General features: G+C 41.2%; 2 protein-coding genes across 8 annotated transcripts; both read right to left on the bottom strand.

Annotated features, from left to right (window-relative positions):
• Positions 1 to 1,414: 1,414 nt before the first annotated feature.
• ZNF688 (zinc finger protein 688) lies at positions 1,415 to 7,791 on the bottom strand. Of its 3 annotated transcripts, XR_008913680.1 has the most exons (4): positions 7,581 to 7,791; positions 7,348 to 7,464; positions 6,146 to 6,733; positions 1,415 to 3,305 (listed from the first exon to the last, which is right to left on the bottom strand). XR_008913680.1 is itself a non-coding variant. In XM_056806380.1 (3 exons), exons 1-3 carry the CDS (start codon positions 7,789 to 7,791, stop codon positions 6,219 to 6,221), a joined length of 843 nt encoding a protein of 280 aa, XP_056662358.1. In that variant the 3' UTR covers positions 3,409 to 6,218. The 3 variants fall into 3 exon arrangements, 2 of the variants coding, with proteins under 2 accessions (XP_056662358.1, XP_056662359.1); XM_056806380.1 differs by lacking the exon at positions 1,415 to 3,305 and having other exon boundaries at positions 3,409 to 6,733; XM_056806381.1 differs by lacking the exon at positions 1,415 to 3,305 and having other exon boundaries at positions 3,409 to 6,730.
• A 281-nt stretch (positions 7,792 to 8,072) lies between these two features.
• Positions 8,073 to 16,387, bottom strand: LOC100017962 (zinc finger protein 785). Of its 5 annotated transcripts, none has more exons than XR_008913678.1 (5): positions 16,223 to 16,386; positions 12,023 to 13,321; positions 11,805 to 11,921; positions 10,119 to 11,015; positions 8,073 to 8,209 (listed from the first exon to the last, which is right to left on the bottom strand). XR_008913678.1 is itself a non-coding variant. In XM_056806377.1 (4 exons), the coding sequence occupies exons 2-4, from the start codon at positions 12,174 to 12,176 to the stop codon at positions 10,186 to 10,188; spliced, it is 1,101 nt and encodes a 366-aa protein (XP_056662355.1). In that variant the 5' UTR covers positions 12,177 to 13,321; positions 16,223 to 16,386; the 3' UTR covers positions 9,018 to 10,185. The 5 variants fall into 5 exon arrangements, 3 of the variants coding, with proteins under 3 accessions (XP_056662355.1, XP_056662357.1, XP_056662356.1); XR_008913679.1 differs by having other exon boundaries at positions 8,130 to 8,213; positions 16,223 to 16,387; XM_056806377.1 differs by lacking the exon at positions 8,073 to 8,209 and having other exon boundaries at positions 9,018 to 11,015.
• Positions 16,388 to 17,871: the final 1,484 nt, after the last annotated feature.

The following is a 17,871-nucleotide window of genomic DNA, read 5'->3' as shown; positions in this document are numbered from 1 at the left end:
TAGAATTTTATTATTATCTGATTTTTCTTTTTCTTGGTTTCTTTCCATTAACAGCGCTGTTTCATTGTGAGGTTTACCAACTTTGGTCATGACCTGTGTTGGCTTCCGTGTCTTTATCTATTTTCTAAAATATTCACTTAACTATGTCACTATTATGGTACTTTTTGGCAAAACTATCTTCAGAGTAAAAATGGCTTATGTCCAGAATGCTGCATGTCCTATTGTGGCTAAGAGCATGAAATCAGTTTTTTATATGCATGAACAAAACCCCAGAGAATCTACTGTTCCTTTTGAGAATTTGGTTGTAGGTTTTTCACAGATTCTTTACAGCAAAGAAGCTGTCCTCAGAATCCTAGCCCAAAGGCCCAGATAACTTCAGGTTACCTACTCCATACAACAGATTGTAGGAAATGGGTTGCCCTTCCCTTTTTCATTGCCCTCTGTAGGACCTCCTTGCTTTTCCCTCCTGGTTCTTTTGTCAACAAATGATTTCCCACTCTCCCCACCCTTGGTGAATAAATGCACTCTCCCAGTTGGTTTGGATTCCATCTAATGTCCCAGGCCTTCCAGCAGCACATTTTATTATAGCACCTACTCATGGTCAATAGTGGAAGTGGCCTGACCATCAGGGGAAAATGATGCCATTTTTAGGGAATATCCATCCAGGTTGACTCTTTCCCAGTGTGTAATCCCCAATGTGGATCAGGCATATGGGTTCAGGGAGGAAGACTGTTGCCTGCCAGGGAAACCAGGCAGGGCCCAGTCCAAGCACATTTTGCCACCACCTTCTACCTATCTAACAAAAAAAGCACAAGACAGATGATTGAATAAACTATGAATTGGTCTTGCCTCTTTCCTGGCCACCCTAGCTGGTTACTAAATTTATGAATGTTTTCCTTTTGCAGAGGACTCATTCAAAACCTCTGGAGCCCTACCCATTTTCCCAATGCTTTCCAAGAGACCCAGTCCAGTCCACCTTATTGGACAGAACCTGGCTATTGTGCCTTTCCCAAATCTTTGTGAACCTGAGTAGCCTGGTTGTTGTCCCTTTCCACCTTCCAAGAGATCATTTAACCCCTTTTCTCTGTATGTCTTTAGGGAACCCAAGTACCATGGTACATGGTTCTGTTCAGGAACATAGATTACAATCTTTCTGACTCTAACTACATTAGGAACAGCTAGATGGCTCGGTGGATAGAGAGCCAGTGCTGGAAATGGAAGGTCCTGGGGTTCAAATCTAGCCTCAGACATTTTCTAGTTGTATGACCCTGGGCAACTAACAACCCCAATTACCTAGCCTTTACTATACTTTAATAGTTAACTTTTAAAATGCTTTATAAAAAGTTTTATACTCGTCTACTTGATTTAAGTCAGTAACTATCTTTTGAGTGGTAAAACCTCATTTCTCATTTCCTGACACACTCTTTTTTTTTAAATTAAATTTAATTATTTTATTTGGAAATTTTTATTTAATTAATTCAGAACATTTTCCCATGGTTACAAGATTCATCTGATACATTTTTTTTTTAAACCCTTACCTTCCATCTTGGAGTCAATACTGTGTATTGGTTCCAAGGCAGAAGAGTGGTAAGGGCTAGGCAAGGGGGGTCAAGTGACTTGCCCAGGGTCACATAGCTAGGAAGTATGAGATCAGGTTTGAACCTAGGACCTCCCAGCTCTAGGCCTGGCTCTCAATCCACTGAGCTACCCAGCTGCCCCCCTTCCCCCCCCTTAAGAGTGAAAATTTGCTTATTTACTCATCCTCATTCTTCCTACTAACAGGGAAAAGGTATCCCTTTTCTCATTCCTTCTCCAGCTTTGCTCTTCATTTTATCCCTTGACACTCTGCACTTGGACTTGACTCCCTCAAATAATCTTATTCTAATACCAACATTTCCAGTCTTTCTTTTTCCACTTTCCCTTAAACATTTCTCAATGGAATTACAGATTATATATTTCAGAGCTAGAAGGAAACAGCTCTCAAATGAGAAACATGGAGAAGTTGCAACTTGGTAATGTCACAGTAGTTAGGCTGGAATAAGAATCAACATTTCTTAACTTCTAGTCCATTGGGGGTCAATTTCCACTGCTAAAGCACCAAACTTAATTTGGATTGGAAACTTTATTGTTAAAGAGAGAAGTTTAAAAAAAATAAAGAGAGCAGTTGCAGACAATTTTTAAAAAACTAAGGTGGTAAACTCAGGAGATAATGGTGGAAGTGTGAATACAAAGGAACATATGAGAGACCAAAAATACATATCGATTCCCTATTAATCTGTTTTATAATTTTTTAGCAGGCATCTAACAGTGACTCTTCCGAACCTACATCCTTCATTCCCTTAGTCCCATCCCTCTCCTTACTCTGCTATACTAACTTACAGAGGAAAAAAACGACATGCAGTTAGGCATGAGATCTCTAATACTGTACCTAGTTCAGAATTTCTCAAATTCTTCTTACCTCTTCTTCCTTGCCCTTCAGGCTCAGCTGCAATTATCTTCTCATTTCAAAGGCTAACAACGCTTCCACGTGCGCCTTTCACAGTATACCTAACTCATTTCAGGACCCTTGCTCTTTCTCCAAGGCCTTCAGTTTGTCTCCCCAATGCTTTCTTCAAGAACATGCTCTGGTTTTCTCATACTTGAAAGTGGAAGCCTAACATAGAAGGAGGAGGAGTTTGGGATTTAGAGTTCAGGACGTGAATGTGAATACCAGCTCTGTCCTGTGTGACTTTGGGCAACACACTTAATTTCTCTGGGCCTTGGTTTTCTCCCTCATCTATAAAATGAATAGTTGGATTAAATGAAGTCACTTAAACTCTAAGCTTCAGTTCCTCTAGGAGGATAATAAAACTAGTATTTACCTTAAAGTGTTGTTGATCAAATCGGATAATATATGTATGCAATGTACTTTACAAACAAGTACCATACAAATGGCAGTTATTATAAAGACCTATATGTTCCCTTGGTGGAGCTACTATTATTTCCTTTCATTCACTGCCAAAATTCTCAGAGTACTTAATACTCAGTGCTTCTACTCCACAACCTATTCTCCTTAACTTCTAGAAATGTGATTTCTATACCTACCACTCAATGAAATTGCTCCTTCTTCAAGGTCACCAGTGGTGTGTTGATTGCAAAATCATTTTTCAGCCTCCTTGGTAGGATCTGACATCCCTTCCAGTGTGATTCCAGCATACTATTTCCAGATTAATCTTCCCAACAGTCTCTGCTCCCTTTATTATTCTTCTGTTGGAAGGACAGTTGCAACAGTTTCAGCCTCATCTATTCAAATGAGTTTGTCAAGGCTGAAAAACGGGAAATGGAAAAAGGCAAAGATGTTGACCTTATACTGTTTCCTACAAAATTAAACATAATGTAAAGCAACAGCTATAGTAAGGAGGCCCAAAGCAGACAGAAACAGCCTTGATCAGAAAACACATGATAAACTGGTTTAAAATACAAACTCATTTGCAAAGCCTTAGAGGAAGGTAGAATATTACAAGAATTATCTCATAAAACAGCAAAAAAGTAGTGAAAGGGAAAAATGCTACAGAAGCCTTGACATGGGAACCAACCAAGTAACAAATTCAAAAGCATTCAAAAGGTTAAACAGGCAAGAAGTGGATGCTTAAAATGGAATAGAATAGAGCAGAATAGAACAAATTAATCAACATTTCTCTAACCATCTATTTTCATCATCATCAGTGGACAAAGGAATACTATTTGGACCTTAATGCCTGAATGCCTAATATGCTAGGTAGGAAAACTGATATGATGTTTAGGCAGACAAAAAAGTATATATCACAGAAATTCATTATGGAAGTAACAATCTTGAAATCAATAGGGGATCATTTAATAATAAGATATCTATGTGAATAGAAGGTAAAAAAGGGGAGGAAATGATGGATATTACCCCCAAAAAAGGTGACAGAGAGGATGTCAAAGCTACCGATCCATATAACTACATTCTCATTTTTTTTTTTAGTGTGTGTGTGGGGAAGAAGTAAACATTCTCATCCTTATGACATCTTTTGAGAATGATACACATCTCCTAGTAGCACTGATGAAAAAATGAACGGGATGATAGTCTTTCCCAATTCTCTATGGCAAACCACATCTTTGGAGTCATGTGACTGAACAAGGGCAGAGAATACAAAGATTCACTGTGTTAAGCCCCCCCCATTCTCACAAAATGGATATTTCAAAGTTTCTCCTCCAACAAGACTCTAAGTCATAGATTAAGATAATGCAGTTTTCCAATAAATGTGACCACAGAGGTAACTGCTTAGTCACTTCTGATTACTAACAAAAAGCTAAGGCACAAGAGAGTGAGTCTAGTTCTGAGATACAGCCCTTATGTAACTTATATGATTCCTATCCTTGGCAACAAAGTTTCAGATCATAAAAATACATTTTGGAGCACATATTAAGAGATTTACACACTTCTTTGGTTTTTTTTCCTACATTATTTAGCATTTTGGCAATAAACAGGGTTTCAATCCTTTGGATGCTTCCCCCTATTCTAGAAGTTCCTCCCTTTGTGTCTGTGAAGAGCCTAAATTTGGTAGGTCAAAGATTATATGCTGATTAAGAAAGAACCGTGGTCCAAAGATAAGGAGATCCAGATTCTGTTTTGGTTTTTCTTCTCTATCTGTTAACTTGGGGAAGTCACACAACCTCTGTAAAATTCAGTTTTCTACTTTATAAAATCATAGGTTTGAACTATGAGATCTCTAAGGCTCTTTCTAAATTTAACATAAATTACTTTTTTTACAATATGAACTTTGTATTCCAGGTAAAGACTTTCCTTATGCCCACTCTAAATCTGGTTTTTGCTCCCACCACTTTTATGAAGTTTACCATTGTCTTACTAATCATTAAAATCAATGGTCTTTTCTCTCAGTCCTTATTCTCTTTTACCACTGTGCAACATGATACTATTTACTATTCCCTTCTTTGTGACACTCTTCCCTTGGCTTCCAAGATTTGCAAGGTTTGCTTCCTCTGACTATTCTCTTTTTTTTGCCCTGCTTTCTTTCCCTTCTTGCCCCATAATGGGCATTCTCCAAATTCTCTGCCTTTGCCCTCTTTTTCTTCTTTCCACTCTCCCTTCATAATTTTATCCATTCCTCTATTATTTTCAAATTGATGACTTTCAAGTCTCTATTTGTTAGGCCTAATATTGAACCCCCAAGATTTGTCTTTAGGTCCATTTTAAACTCAACACATTGAATCAGAGGTCTTTCTGCTCCTCTGTGCTTGCTAAATCATGTCCTCAATCTCACTTCCCCTGTGCTGTCAATGTCATTATTCTCTTAAACATTCAAGCTTGAAACTGTGGCATCATCTTTGACTCCTGTCTTGCACATCCTATATCACACCAGCCCAACAGGTACAAAGTCCTACAAATTCTTTTATTGTGATTTTCTATTCTTTCCTTTATTATTGAACTTCCACTAGGCTAGGTAATGTCATCATTATCACTCACCTGAATCACTACTACTTTTACAAGTGTGGCTCTTGATGCTCTGATTGATGCTATTTTCCTGTTATACATGGTTTCAGATTTTTTAACTCTTCACCCACCTCCAGCCTCCTCTAATTCAAACCTCTGGGTGGGTTGCTAATCCTTACTTCCCAAAATTTATCTCTTATTGCACAACTATTGCCTACTCTGATGTTTGCTACATGGAAAATGCCAATACTGTACATTTGGTCCCAGACCTCTAGTTTTTCCTAGACCACTCTTTGGACCTTAACTGCTATTGTATCTATCTCCTAAGAATCATTCAGTTATGGTTCATCATTTCTGGCCCCAGTTCCTCTTCCTGCTTCCTCATCTCATTTTGTGTTTTCTCAGTGCCAGTGATACTTTTGTTCATATAGTGGATAAAGTGTAGAAAGACAGCAGGTTGAACTAGCCTGTAATTCTAGTTAGTGGACGGCTTGATTAAAAGCTAGGCTACTCCATAACTCCTACTGCATTGAATGAATTTTTTATAAAGTTTAATTTGAACTTTTTACAGGTACATTTTCCCCCACTTTCAAACAAATATGGAATTAAGCCCACAAAGGAGTAATGAGGAACTGGCTTCAGGCCCCAGGTCTTGCTTGGTTACTCCCTTCCATGCCCATTAGAGCCTACCTCTAGTACTTTGACCATGCTTAGACCTTCAGCTCCTCTCCAATCACTTCTCCCCCATCCCCAGTGAAGCAGGTCATCCACATTCCTCAAAGATGTCTGGGTAGTGCCGAAATAACACAGGAGGGTCCCGGTCACCCCGAACAGGGGCAAGTGGCACAGCCCGTATCCCAGGCCGACGACCCCTGCGTCCCCCAGAGCAAGATCGATGGATCCACTGATGAGCTTCAACAGCAGACTTCCGTTTGAAGCGCATTCCACATTCAGGACAAGGAAAGGGTCTTTCACCAGAGTGCATTCGCCTATGACTGACCAGCAGGGAAGGATAGGTAAAGCGGCGTCCACAATCAGGACAGGCATGGCGCCGTTGGCCTGTCTGGGTGTCCAATGGAGGTTTTGGGATAGAGGGCTGAGGTAAAGTCTTGCTGAAGTCAGTCTTGAATGGTGACTCTGCCAATTCCAAGGATCCATTGTGTGTTGAGTCTATAAGTTTGAAGCCAGGTTCCAGTAGTTGGCCTCTCACATTTGTGTCCAAAGGATTTCTGGCTTGGGGCTCTTCTCTATTCCAATTCTTTATGCTCCAGTTTCCTGCTGAGAGATAAGGAAAATACCAAGCTCAAAATCTAGCTTCTTCTATTATACAGTTCATTTCTGATCTGATGAAAGAACTGCCTTTCTGTGAAAGGCACCAAAAGTCATACTGCTGAGTGTGGATTCAGTTTACCTGGGAAGCAATAACTTAAGGGTGAATCTGTAACTCAGACTCTGACTTACTGAAATTCTGGAGATGGGATAGATAGCTTCATTATGTCTGGGTATGAACACCTCTGAACTCAAAGAATCAAGGGAGAGATCTTCACCCTCACAGCTGGTCTGCCTGTGACCTTAGTTGAAACATGCCATTTCACTATTCTAGTCAGGACTCAGAGACAGAACCCATCAATCTTGAAATATGTCCCAAACTGAACTCTCACCCTTAGGAAAATCACCTCTTCTTCCCCGTTCTTCAGTCACAGGCTTGAAAAGTCAGTCTCTTTAACCCATCATTCCCATTTGTCCCAAACATTCCTTAAGTTACTGTCATGTACTCATTTTTCAACGTGTCCCACGGGCCCTCAACAGTGCAGATACTACCTTCTTGAAAGACACTCTTTAAGTAATTCTACTAAGAAAAAACTGGAGCCTTCAGTCATCTCCTTCCTTACCTCTACAAACTGTTCTCTGATCTCTCCCCAACTCCTCTGGATCCTGTGCGGCCGGACCCCAGATCTCTGTCTCTTGTTCCACCCAGGAGATAAGGGCAGGTTTGGGGCCTGGGATTCCTGGGGAGAGGAAATGGGAAGCATCTAAGAATGGGGCCAGGTTCAGTGAAGATCCCGAGCGGAGGCTGATGAGGCCGGCTCCGAGAGCTGCTCGGAGAGCCTGCCCGGACACTCACCCAGCGCGCCCAGGTGGCTGTAGGTTTCTCGCATGACGTCCCTGTAGAGGGCCCTCTGCCCGGGGCGCAGCCGTCCCCACTCCTCCTGGGAGAAGTACACAGCCACATCGGCGAAGCTCACGAGGCCCCTAGCTCCCGGGCCGGGTCTGCTCATCTTCCCCGGGCGGGCTTGGGCCCGCGTAGTGCACCGGCGGCGGTGGCCTGCCCACATCACAAGTCTCGGGCTCTCCCGCTCCCTCCAGGGAGCGCGCTCGCGTATGCGCGTGCGCAACTTTCCGCCCTGGCTCCACCCCTTCCCGAGCGGCGGCCTCAGCCTGGAGTGAGGGTCAAGATCGAGGCCCGGGGCCGAGAGCCTTCGGCCTTCTCCAGGGCCGAGAAAGGGAAAGTCCCGGAAAACGCTTGTTGGGAACTGCTACTGGCCTCAAGAGAACAATTCTCTGGCACTGAAGCCACCGGAAGCCGAATGCCCTTAACGTACATGGCGACATCCTGGCTTCACTCCGTCAACAAAAACGGTTTCTGCGTGGTTAGTGCCCTCTTCCAAAATGGCCGCCAGGTCAACTTCTTGGATCTTTTCATTCAATCTTTCGTACAATAGCAGCAGAGATTTGGGTGGGGACGTCTGAACCCTATCTTGGAAAAAATACAAAATATCATCCTGGCCTGAACTACCTGCCCCTGACGAACAACAGTATGCCAAGTATATGTGTTTTTTCTAAAATACAAGTGTAAGTGCCTAATACATAAGTGCTTTTGAATAAAAGAGGGTACCAAAATTCCCTCTTTGGAATTGCTACAAGGTGTGTAGTGAGTGGTCTGGAAAAATGAAATTCACAAAAATATGCGAATGTTAATATCCTTTTGAAAGGAAATGAGGATGTTTCTAAGAAGTGGAGAGTGCAGAAAGATGAGGGAAATGTCCCCAAAGAAAAATGGCTTAGAGAAAATGCTTACTTAATATAGGATAGCAAGTTTCAAGCAGTCAAGAACCTTAAGGGTCATTCAATATGTCCCTACATTTTTTAGATGAAGAAACTGAGGCCCAGAGATAATACTTGTCCAAGACCACACAAATAGGTGCCAACATAGGGAATTTAATCCCAGGTCCTCTAATTCTCAATCCTCTGTATCCCCTACCAATGAGACTATAAAAAACAAATTTTAAAAGAATTTGAGACCAGACAAATCCATAGTGTAGGAAACTGGGCATAAAGACCATACTTTATGATCTGGACAGAACTTTGCATAACATAAAAAGATTAAAAAGATGAGGTGAAGGAAAATCATGGAAGTCCAGTTAGCTTTTACAGTATTTGTCAGGACACCCTTTCACTGAAAGATATGGGTCTTGAATTAAGGCCATTTCACTTATTTAAAATAATTCTTTGTGCAAACAACTAACCTGTTTGGCAAAAGAAACAAAAGTAGAGTCTGATATCCCATATAGACAAAATAATTTAATAGCCTACAAGTATGAATAAGGCACTTGCAAGGGATAGTCCAGAATTATTTTTCCGAAACTGAGCAAGAACAGAGAAACATGTATAAATTGTCAGGAGAATAAGCAAAAATAGAAAAAAGAACAATTATACATCTCTGCCATGAGAAAGAAGGTTGGCATGTGATGAAACAAGTATGTTACAGATTAGAACAGTTTTGTCATTTGCTTCTAACTCAAGATAATAAGGGAGCTATTAATTAAAAAAAAATCTATTTCCAGGGCAGGCCTGGATCAGTTAAAATTCTATTTATCCCAGTGGGAAAAAAACCTAGTATAGGAAGAATGAAGATAGTTAAGATACCCTGCACCTAGGGCATTCCACTCTTCAGCCTTAATACTCAGGTTGAGTTGAAGGAAAAAAGGGAGAGAAGTTAGGATATACAGAAGAGACTGAGTCTTGGACCTCTGCCATAAGACAACAGACATTCTCCCTTTTGGAGTACCTTGAATAAATATTTGATAAATGCTCATATATGGAGCATCTTTTCTAGAATGGGGCCTGGATACAGTAGAACATTCAGGGCTCAGAGATTTTACATTCAAATTTCAAGGTGACTAGCCAGCTGCCCAGAGCCAATTTATTTTAGGGGAAGATGCATGGATTATCTAATAGGCTAATTGTCCATGGGGTACTTCCATATCTGAACAGGACATGATCTACCAGACATTCCATAAGGCAATGCCTTATAAAAGAAAACCAATTCTATGTCCAGTTCTGTCAAAATATTAAGAGATGGGGATGTTGCCTCCTCTTTGAGAACTGCAGGGGGTAGAACCTATACTTAACTCCCTTCTTGGTCCCAAAACATTTTGGTAGCATGAGTAGGGTACCAAGAAAGGTGGGAGTTTCAACTTTTATCTAGCAGAATTCAATATGTAATGATCAAGCTGTCTAACTTAAACTCCTTATGGAGATCATCACTCCTGTTATTCATCTCCTGTTTGCATAACACTCCTCATAACAGATCTACCAGATTTCCTATCACTTTACACCCTCAGTTCTTATCACTGCCCTCCCAACACAGAGATGGCCTGACCTCATGCTTTATAGAGAAGATACAGCCGTCTGGTGTTAGCTTCTTCACATCTCTCTCTCATATTCCTTCACCCACACTCCTGAAATATGTCTGGGTAGTAACGACAGTGCACAGGAGGATCGCGGGCACCCTGGACAGAGGATTCTGCTGCAGACTGTCTTGCCGATGGCATACTTCTCCAAATCTCAGTACCAGAACGATGGATCCACTGGTGGGCTTCAAGAGCATACTTCCTTTTGAACCTCTTCCCACACTCAGGGCATGGAAAAGGCCTCTCATCAGAATGAATGCGTCTGTGGCTTATTAGTAAGGAGGAATAAGTGAAGCGGCAACCACATTCTGCACAGGAGTATGGTTTTTCTCCTGTGTGGGTACGACGGTGAGTGGCCAGTTGATAAGGATAAACAAACTGTCGCTTGCAATCAGGACAGGAATAGGGTTTTTCACCTGTGTGTGTGCGACGCTGATGGATGACCAGTGATCTTCTCTGTCTGAAACAGCGTCCACATTCAGGGCAAGAGTAGGGCTTCTCACCTGTGTGAATTAGCTGGTGTTGGACAAGATACTTCTTTTGGAAGAATCGTGCCTCACACTGATCACAGGAATAGGGACGCTCTCCAGAATGCATTCGCTGGTGGCTGACAAGTAAATAGGGATAAGCAAAGTGTCTTCCACAATCAGGACATGTATATGACCTCTTTTGATTGGGATTACATTGGTGGAGTGCAGTGATAGAGTGTTTATGCAAAGTCTTGCCACAATCAGTGCAGGAAGAGCCTTCTTCTTGCTGTGGGCTTGTCATAGCCTCAAATGACAGATTATTCTTCCTATGTGCTTCAACAGGTTCCTGGACTCCAGGCCCTTCTCTCTTCCACTTCTCAGCCTTGTTCCTGGTTCCTACAGAAAAGAGGGAATGTCTAGAATTCAGATCAAAAGTCTGTCAGATTTGTCCAATAATGCCTATTTTGAAACTAACATGAAACAAAATACCCAGGTGAGACATAGGGTATGATTGGATTCAAAGCTATATAGGAACTGACATGGGACTCACACACTCAGGAGAGTTAAAGGAGATTAACTACCTACAGCTAGTTTGGTGTCTGCAGGTGTTCTTGTGGCTTTTCAGGAATAACTCAGGATCCATACAACCAATGTCAGTTCAGAAGGATCACAGAGATTTATCTCTTCCTTCCACAGAAAACAGTCATTGTCTGTGGGACAAAAACTTCCTTGAGTAACACTGAGTGAACATTAGAAAATTAATTGTATTAATTGTACACACATTAGAAGATTAATTGTAATTACTTGTAACATTCATATTAACTGTATTGTTTCTTTGGTGACGGAGTTTTAGGATTTAATGAGGCCCTGCAGTCAGCAATAGAAATAACTCATCAAACATGATCTAGCATAATTCACTAGATAAAATATATTAGAATCACCAGGAAGTAGGAGATTTTGGGGTGTTGCAGTAGATGGAGTACTTCTGGCCTGAAGTCCAGAAGACTTATATTCCTGGGTTCAAATCTGGTCTCAGACACTATAGCTGCGAGACCCAGCATAAGTCACTTCATCCTTTTTGCCTCAATTTCCTCATAGGTAAAATGAGATGGAGAAGAAACTCGATAACCACTCCAGGCTGAACAAGGAAAAATGTGGGTGTATTAGGCTGGACTATTTTCTCACCTCCAAAGCTTTCCATTTCGCTCTTCTCTACCTCCTCGGGGTCTCGGGCATCCGGACCCCAGGCCTCTGTCTCTTTATCCATCCAGCAGATGAGGGCAGGTTTGGGGCCTGGGAAACCTGGAAGGTGAACAGAAAGTTGGGAGCCCACAGTGGAGGGTCAGATCTGACCCATGGTTGTAAGCCACCCTCCCCAGGTCCCGCGAGGCCGCTCCCCTCACCCAGCGCGCCCAGATGACCGTAGGTCTCCCGCATGACGTCCCTGTAGAGGGTCCTCTGCTCGGGGCGTAGCCGCCCCCACTCCTCCCGGGAAAAATACACGGCCACATCGGAGAAGCTCACAAGACTCCTTGTCCTCGGCTCAGGCCCACTCATCCTCCGCTCCGGCGATCTCTCACGTGCCCTTCCCTCCACCGACACACAGGTACGGGCCTGAACTTTCGAGTATCTGCTACTCAGAGGGTCTGGAGAAAACCTACCGGCCCACAAGACCGGAAGCGACCTTCTGGAGATCCTAGTTCGAGAGGCTAAAGGAACGGTTGGGGTTAGTCACGTGAGAACTAGCCGGATGTGAGGCACGGGAAGTCATTCAGAGCGCTCTGAAAGCCTGGTTGTGCGCTGTCTTCTTTGCCCCTACTTCGAATAAGGCTCTTCTCTGGTCTCCTGTCAGTGCCCTTTTCCAACATGGCGACAGGCTTTCTTCCTTACTCTGAGAGTCCCTCCTCCCGTACGGTGGCCGCAGAGAATAGCGGGGTTTGTGGTTCCCAGGGAGGTGATTGTGGGCTAGAGGGAATTCAGGCTGCCGCTCTTCTCCAGCCTTAGAGTGCATGGTATCCCGAGGTACTTGGAATAAGATTGGCACCCGCATTGAGAAGTGGGAGGTTGGAGTAATGCCAGTTACCTTGACCGTGAGCCTTCGGAGACCAGAGCTGGCACCAGGGCGTATGGAAGGTTTGCACCCTGTTCCTGCGTGCGGAAGTCGCTTGCTGCATCCTCGAACCCTATCCTATGTCCGCCTGGCTTCTGAAACTCCCGGGGCGTTTTTGCACATATTAGGCGGTAGTCTGATTTCCAATGCAGCCCCAGACCGCTACTAGTCGTATGATCTGGGGAAGTTATTTCAGCTCTACCTGCCTCAGTTTCCTCAGCTGTAAAATGGGATAATAATAGCATATATGTCTCAAGATTGTTGAGATAATTACAAAGAGCTGGGCACATTGTGCCATTGGCACAAAGCGACTGGTACATTGTAATCCCTGTGTAAATATTAACTCTTAGTACTGTTAATAATTTATTATTAAAATATGCATACCCCCTCTGCTAATAGAACATAAACCCCATGAGGGTAAGTGCTGTTTCTTTCCCTTAAGTCTCCTCTCTCCAAACCAACTTCGTAAGGAAAAAATTATATTACTACTCTACTTGAGAAGTTTTAGTTCTTCTCTATCACCCCTAGAACACATGCAAATTTCCTTTTTTGTCCTTTAAAGTCCAAATCTTGACCCCAGAATGAAAGGATTCTGAAAAAAAAAAAAGAATTGATAGTTAATAAGCTTAAACAAAAGGATTGGGATTGTCTACACTATTCCAATTCAAACACCTTAGTTTAGTCATCCCAAATTTAAAATGTTCAAAATGGACCATCCTTATCTTTTCACCCAAAGTCCCTCCACTTCTATTGCTGTTCAGTTGTGTCTAACTCTTTATGACCCATTACAGATTTTCTTGGGAAAGATACTGGAGAGTTTTGCCATTTCCTTCGCCAGCTCATTTTATAGATGAGGAAACACATCCCCTCCAACACTTATTATTTTCCTTTACTGTCATATTGGCCAATCTTCTAGGTGTAAGGTGGTATCAGAGTTGTTTTGATATGCTCCAGAGGGATTTAGAACATTTTTTCATATGATTATTGATTGCTTTCATTTCTTCCTTTGAGAACTGCCTCTTCATATCCCTTGACCATTTGTCAATTGGGGAATGGCTTGGTTTCTTATAAATTTGGCTTAGTTCTCTATATGTTTGAGAAACGAAACATTTATCAGAGAAATTTGTTTAAAATTTTTCTCCCAATTTGTTGTATCCCTTCTAATCTTGGGGTATTTTTGTACAAATCCTTTTTAATTTAATATAATCAATTATATCTTTTACATCTCATAATGTTCTATCTCTTGTTTGATCTTAAGTTCTTCCCTTCTTCATAGATCCATAGATAGACTATTCTATGTTCACCTAATTTGCTTATAGTATCACTCTTTATGTTTGTTCTATACTCATTTTGAATTTATCTTGGTATAGGGTGTGAGATGTTGATCTAAACCTAATTTTGCAATTCATATTCTTAAGAGAAGTTCCATGATAGCTCAGAGTCATACTTCAGTATATGTGAGAGGCAAGACTTGAACCTTGACTCTGAGACTAGGTTTTATTGATAAAGCCACATTGCCTATCATTGACTTATACAAGATATGAATCAGAACAAAACATAAACCCTTTGAGTTTGGGCTTGATCTCTCATATCTAAACCAGGTTCACATACAAGGATCATCAAAAATCAATCAACAATAATTTCTCAAATTTATAAGGAAATAAGTCAAATGTACAAGAAATCAAACCATTCCAAAATTGACAAATTGTCAAGAGATAAGAATAGGAAGTTTTCAAAGGAAAAAATCAAAACTATCAATAGTCATATTGTTGTAAAGGATTAGCTTTGCAAAAAACAAGAAGTAAAGAGATCCCACAGGGCAATGACAGGGCCAACATTCCAGAGCTTTCAGGAGGTGAGGAACAGAACACAGAGGAGTTGCTGGCAGTTGGTGGACCCTGGAGGAGTGAGAGCCTGCTTTTCCTCTAACTGTCAGGATAAACCAGGAGGGTAGCTATCTGGTTTTCTGGGGTGGACTCTGAGCCATTGGTTGCCTTTCTCTTTGACTATCCTGATTTTCTGCCTGTTTCTACTGCTGCTGATATAGAGAAAGTGGATTTCTGCTGTTGCTGGTGACATCTTCCTGGGATCGCTGTTTGGATCAAAGAAAGGACTCCAGTGTTGTGAGATTTAGGCTGATTTTTGCTTTTTGCAAAGCTAATCCTTTACAACAATATGAGTGAGTGTTCTAAATCCCTCCTGATTAGAGAAATGCAAATCAAAACAACACTGAGGTACCACCTAGCAGATTGACCAATATGACAGTAAAGGAAAATAATAAATGTTGGAGGGGATGTGGCAAAATTGGGACACTAATGCATTGCTGGTGGAGTTGTGATTTGATCTAACCATTCTAGAAGGCAATTTGGAATTATGTCCAAAGGGTTTTAAAACAATGCATGTCCTTTGATCCAGTAATACCACTACTGGGTTTGTACCCCAAAGAGATAATAAAAAATGGTTTACAAAAATATTTGTAGCTGTGTTCTTTGTGGTGGCAAAAAATTGGAAAATGAGGGGATGCCCTTCAATTGGGGAATGACTGAACAAATTGTGATATATGATCGTGATGGAATACTATTGTACTCAAAGGAATGATGAACTGCTTGATTTCTATATGAGCTGTAAAGACCTCCATAAACTGATGCAGAGTGAAATGAGCAAAGCCAAGAGAACATTGTACACAGAGACTGATACATTGTGGAACAATCAAATGTAATGGGTTTTGCTATTAATAGCAATGCAGTGAACTAGGACATTCCCAAAGGACTTATGAGAAAGAATGCTACCCACATGAAGAGAAAAAATTGGGAGTAGAAACACAGAAGAAAAACATATGATTTATTATTTGTTTATATGAGCACATGATTTGGGGTTTTGGTTTTAAAAGATTACCCTATTACAGAAATGAATGATATGGAAATAGGTATCATGTGATAACACGTGTATAACCCAATGGAATTGCTTGTCATCTCTGGGATGGGGGAGGGAAGAGGGGAGAAAACATGAATTATGTAACCATGTAAAAATATTTTAAAATCAATCAATTTAAAAATCAATTAACAAGGGGCAGCTAGGTGGTACAGTGGTTAGAGCACTAGGCCTGGGTTCAAATCTAGTCTCAGATTCTTCCTAGCTGTAACCCTCCGCAAGTTACTTAACCCCATTTGCTTAACTCTTACACAGAAACACAGTTGTTACACAGAAATAAAAGTTGTTTTTTATAAAAGGTATAACCTGATCTGAGTATTCAAGGAAGTCAAGGAATCCAAGAAGTAGAGAGAAAGAGGGAATGCTTTCTACTAATGGCGTTATGATGGGTTTTGGGGTGAGGAAAGAACAAGAGGGAACATATAAAATAAATTCAGATTTATTGTTTGGGAAGGATAGGAAGGAACAAGGTTTTAGGAGTAAACTATACTTAAAAGCTGATATCTATAAATTAAACTATCTTATTAAACTAAGTATTAACTTTCTAATATCCAAGTCTCACACAAGGAGTCCAATTAAATGGGCCAGGATCTTCAGTTGGTTGATATCCAAACAGGTCCAGAGATCTTCTTACTGATGCTGCCAGCAGCCAGATCCAAAAACTTCTTTCCTCTGTTGGTCTCAGGAGAAAAATCTTCTTCAAGCCTTAGGTCCTTCCAGGAGAGAGGACTATGAGATGAAAAAAACCGTTGGCCATAGAATTTTCCCAGATCTCAAGGCTCAGGCTCTCATGTGACCCTTAGTCACATGCTCTTGTCAATCATCCTCTGAGGTTTGCATCTCTCAGTTTTCGCAACAGTTTTTGCAAACCTTTCATCCTTTATCACAATGGGCAATGCTGAGTGCCCAAGTCTGAAAGCCAGTCTGGGAGCATTGAAGATGATAAAGGGGAGTATATATATATATATATATATATATATATATATATATGTGTGTGTGTGTGTGTGTGTGTGTGTGTATATATATATTTTTTAAACCCTTACCTCCCATGCTTGGAGTCAATAATATGTATTGGCTCCAAGGCAGAAGAGTGGTAAGGGCTAGGCAATGGGGGTTAAGTGATTTGTCCAGGGTCACACAGCTGGGAAGTGTCTAAGGCCAAATTTGAACCTAGGACCTCTGGTCTCTAGGCCTGACTCTCAATACACTGAGCTACCCAGCTGCCCCCAGGAGTATATATTTTAACAAGAGGAAAGGTTAGGAAAGGACCAGGTTGTGAAGTGCTTTAACTCTCAAACAAGAAATTACATTTGTTTATTGAAGAAATAGAAGATTAAATTAAATTAAAATTGATCCTTTGTCATTTTCTTACTGATCTATTTACAACTAACTGATTTTACACTATCCTTACACCACTTAAATCATGTCTCTTTGTCTCTGAATTTGGTTCAGAGTTAGCTGGTCTACAGTGTATTGACAGAAGTAGATAAATTGATTTGCTAGCATGTAAGTAATTCTGTTGGGACAGCTAGGTGGCACAGTGATTAGAGTGCCTGGCCTGAAGTCAGGAAGACTCATCTTCCTAAGTTTAAGGTCTCAGACACTTGACCTGGATAAATCAGTTACCCCTGTTTGCCTCAATATCCTCATCTATCAAATGTGCTGGAGAAGGAAATGGCAGACCACTGCAGTATCTGCTAAAAAAAACAAAAACAAAAAACCAAATGGAGTCATTTGAAGGATTGGATATTACTGAAAAACAACCGAATAACAAAAACCAAATTGTTATTCTATTCTGTGTTTTATATTTAATTCCATTATATAAGTGATATTCTTCTGTAACCATATTCTGCATTCTATGTAACAGACCCAATCCTTGTCTTTGTCTCTAAGCTTAGCAATTCATAAATTCAAAGGCTCAGCTGTCTGTGGCTGACTCACAGGAGGTTGTTACTTCAGTCTGAATAGTATCTGTGTGTCATCTTGAGAACCAAACCAAGTTGGCCTTGTAAATTTCAGGTGGCCTTATCAGTGCCAGGAGGCTTCCAAGTCTAATACTCCTCTCTGGTGGCTCTGATCTCAAGATGCAGCTGGACCTCATCAATTCAGAAAATTAGAGACAGGGAGGGGTAGATCTGCTCCCTCCTTGTGCCCATGTCCACCTTAATTAATGAAATTAATTCAAGGTCTTTTGACTCCTCCAGGGGCCAA

This window comes from Monodelphis domestica, chromosome 7, assembly GCF_027887165.1.
Source record: "Monodelphis domestica isolate mMonDom1 chromosome 7, mMonDom1.pri, whole genome shotgun sequence".
NCBI classification, from domain to species: Eukaryota; Metazoa; Chordata; class Mammalia; order Didelphimorphia; family Didelphidae; genus Monodelphis; species Monodelphis domestica.
This window is presented reverse-complemented; position numbering and strand designations above follow the sequence as displayed.

Coding starts and splice junctions, on each gene's coding strand:
- ZNF688 (XM_056806380.1), bottom strand. CDS start 7,791: ATGTGGGCAGGCCACCGCCGCCGGTGCACTACGCGGGCCCAAGCCCGC. Junction 7,465..7,580: donor CAGCCACCTGGGCGCGCTGG/GTGAGTGTCCGG, acceptor TCCTCTCCCCAG/GAATCCCAGGCCCCAAACCT. Junction 6,734..7,347: donor TCAGAGAACAGTTTGTAGAG/GTAAGGAAGGAG, acceptor CTTATCTCTCAG/CAGGAAACTGGAGCATAAAG.
- LOC100017962 (XM_056806377.1), bottom strand. CDS start 12,176: ATGAGTGGGCCTGAGCCGAGGACAAGGAGTCTTGTGAGCTTCTCCGAT. Junction 11,922..12,022: donor CGGTCATCTGGGCGCGCTGG/GTGAGGGGAGCG, acceptor TTCACCTTCCAG/GTTTCCCAGGCCCCAAACCT. Junction 11,016..11,804: donor CGAAATGGAAAGCTTTGGAG/GTGAGAAAATAG, acceptor TCTTTTCTGTAG/GAACCAGGAACAAGGCTGAG.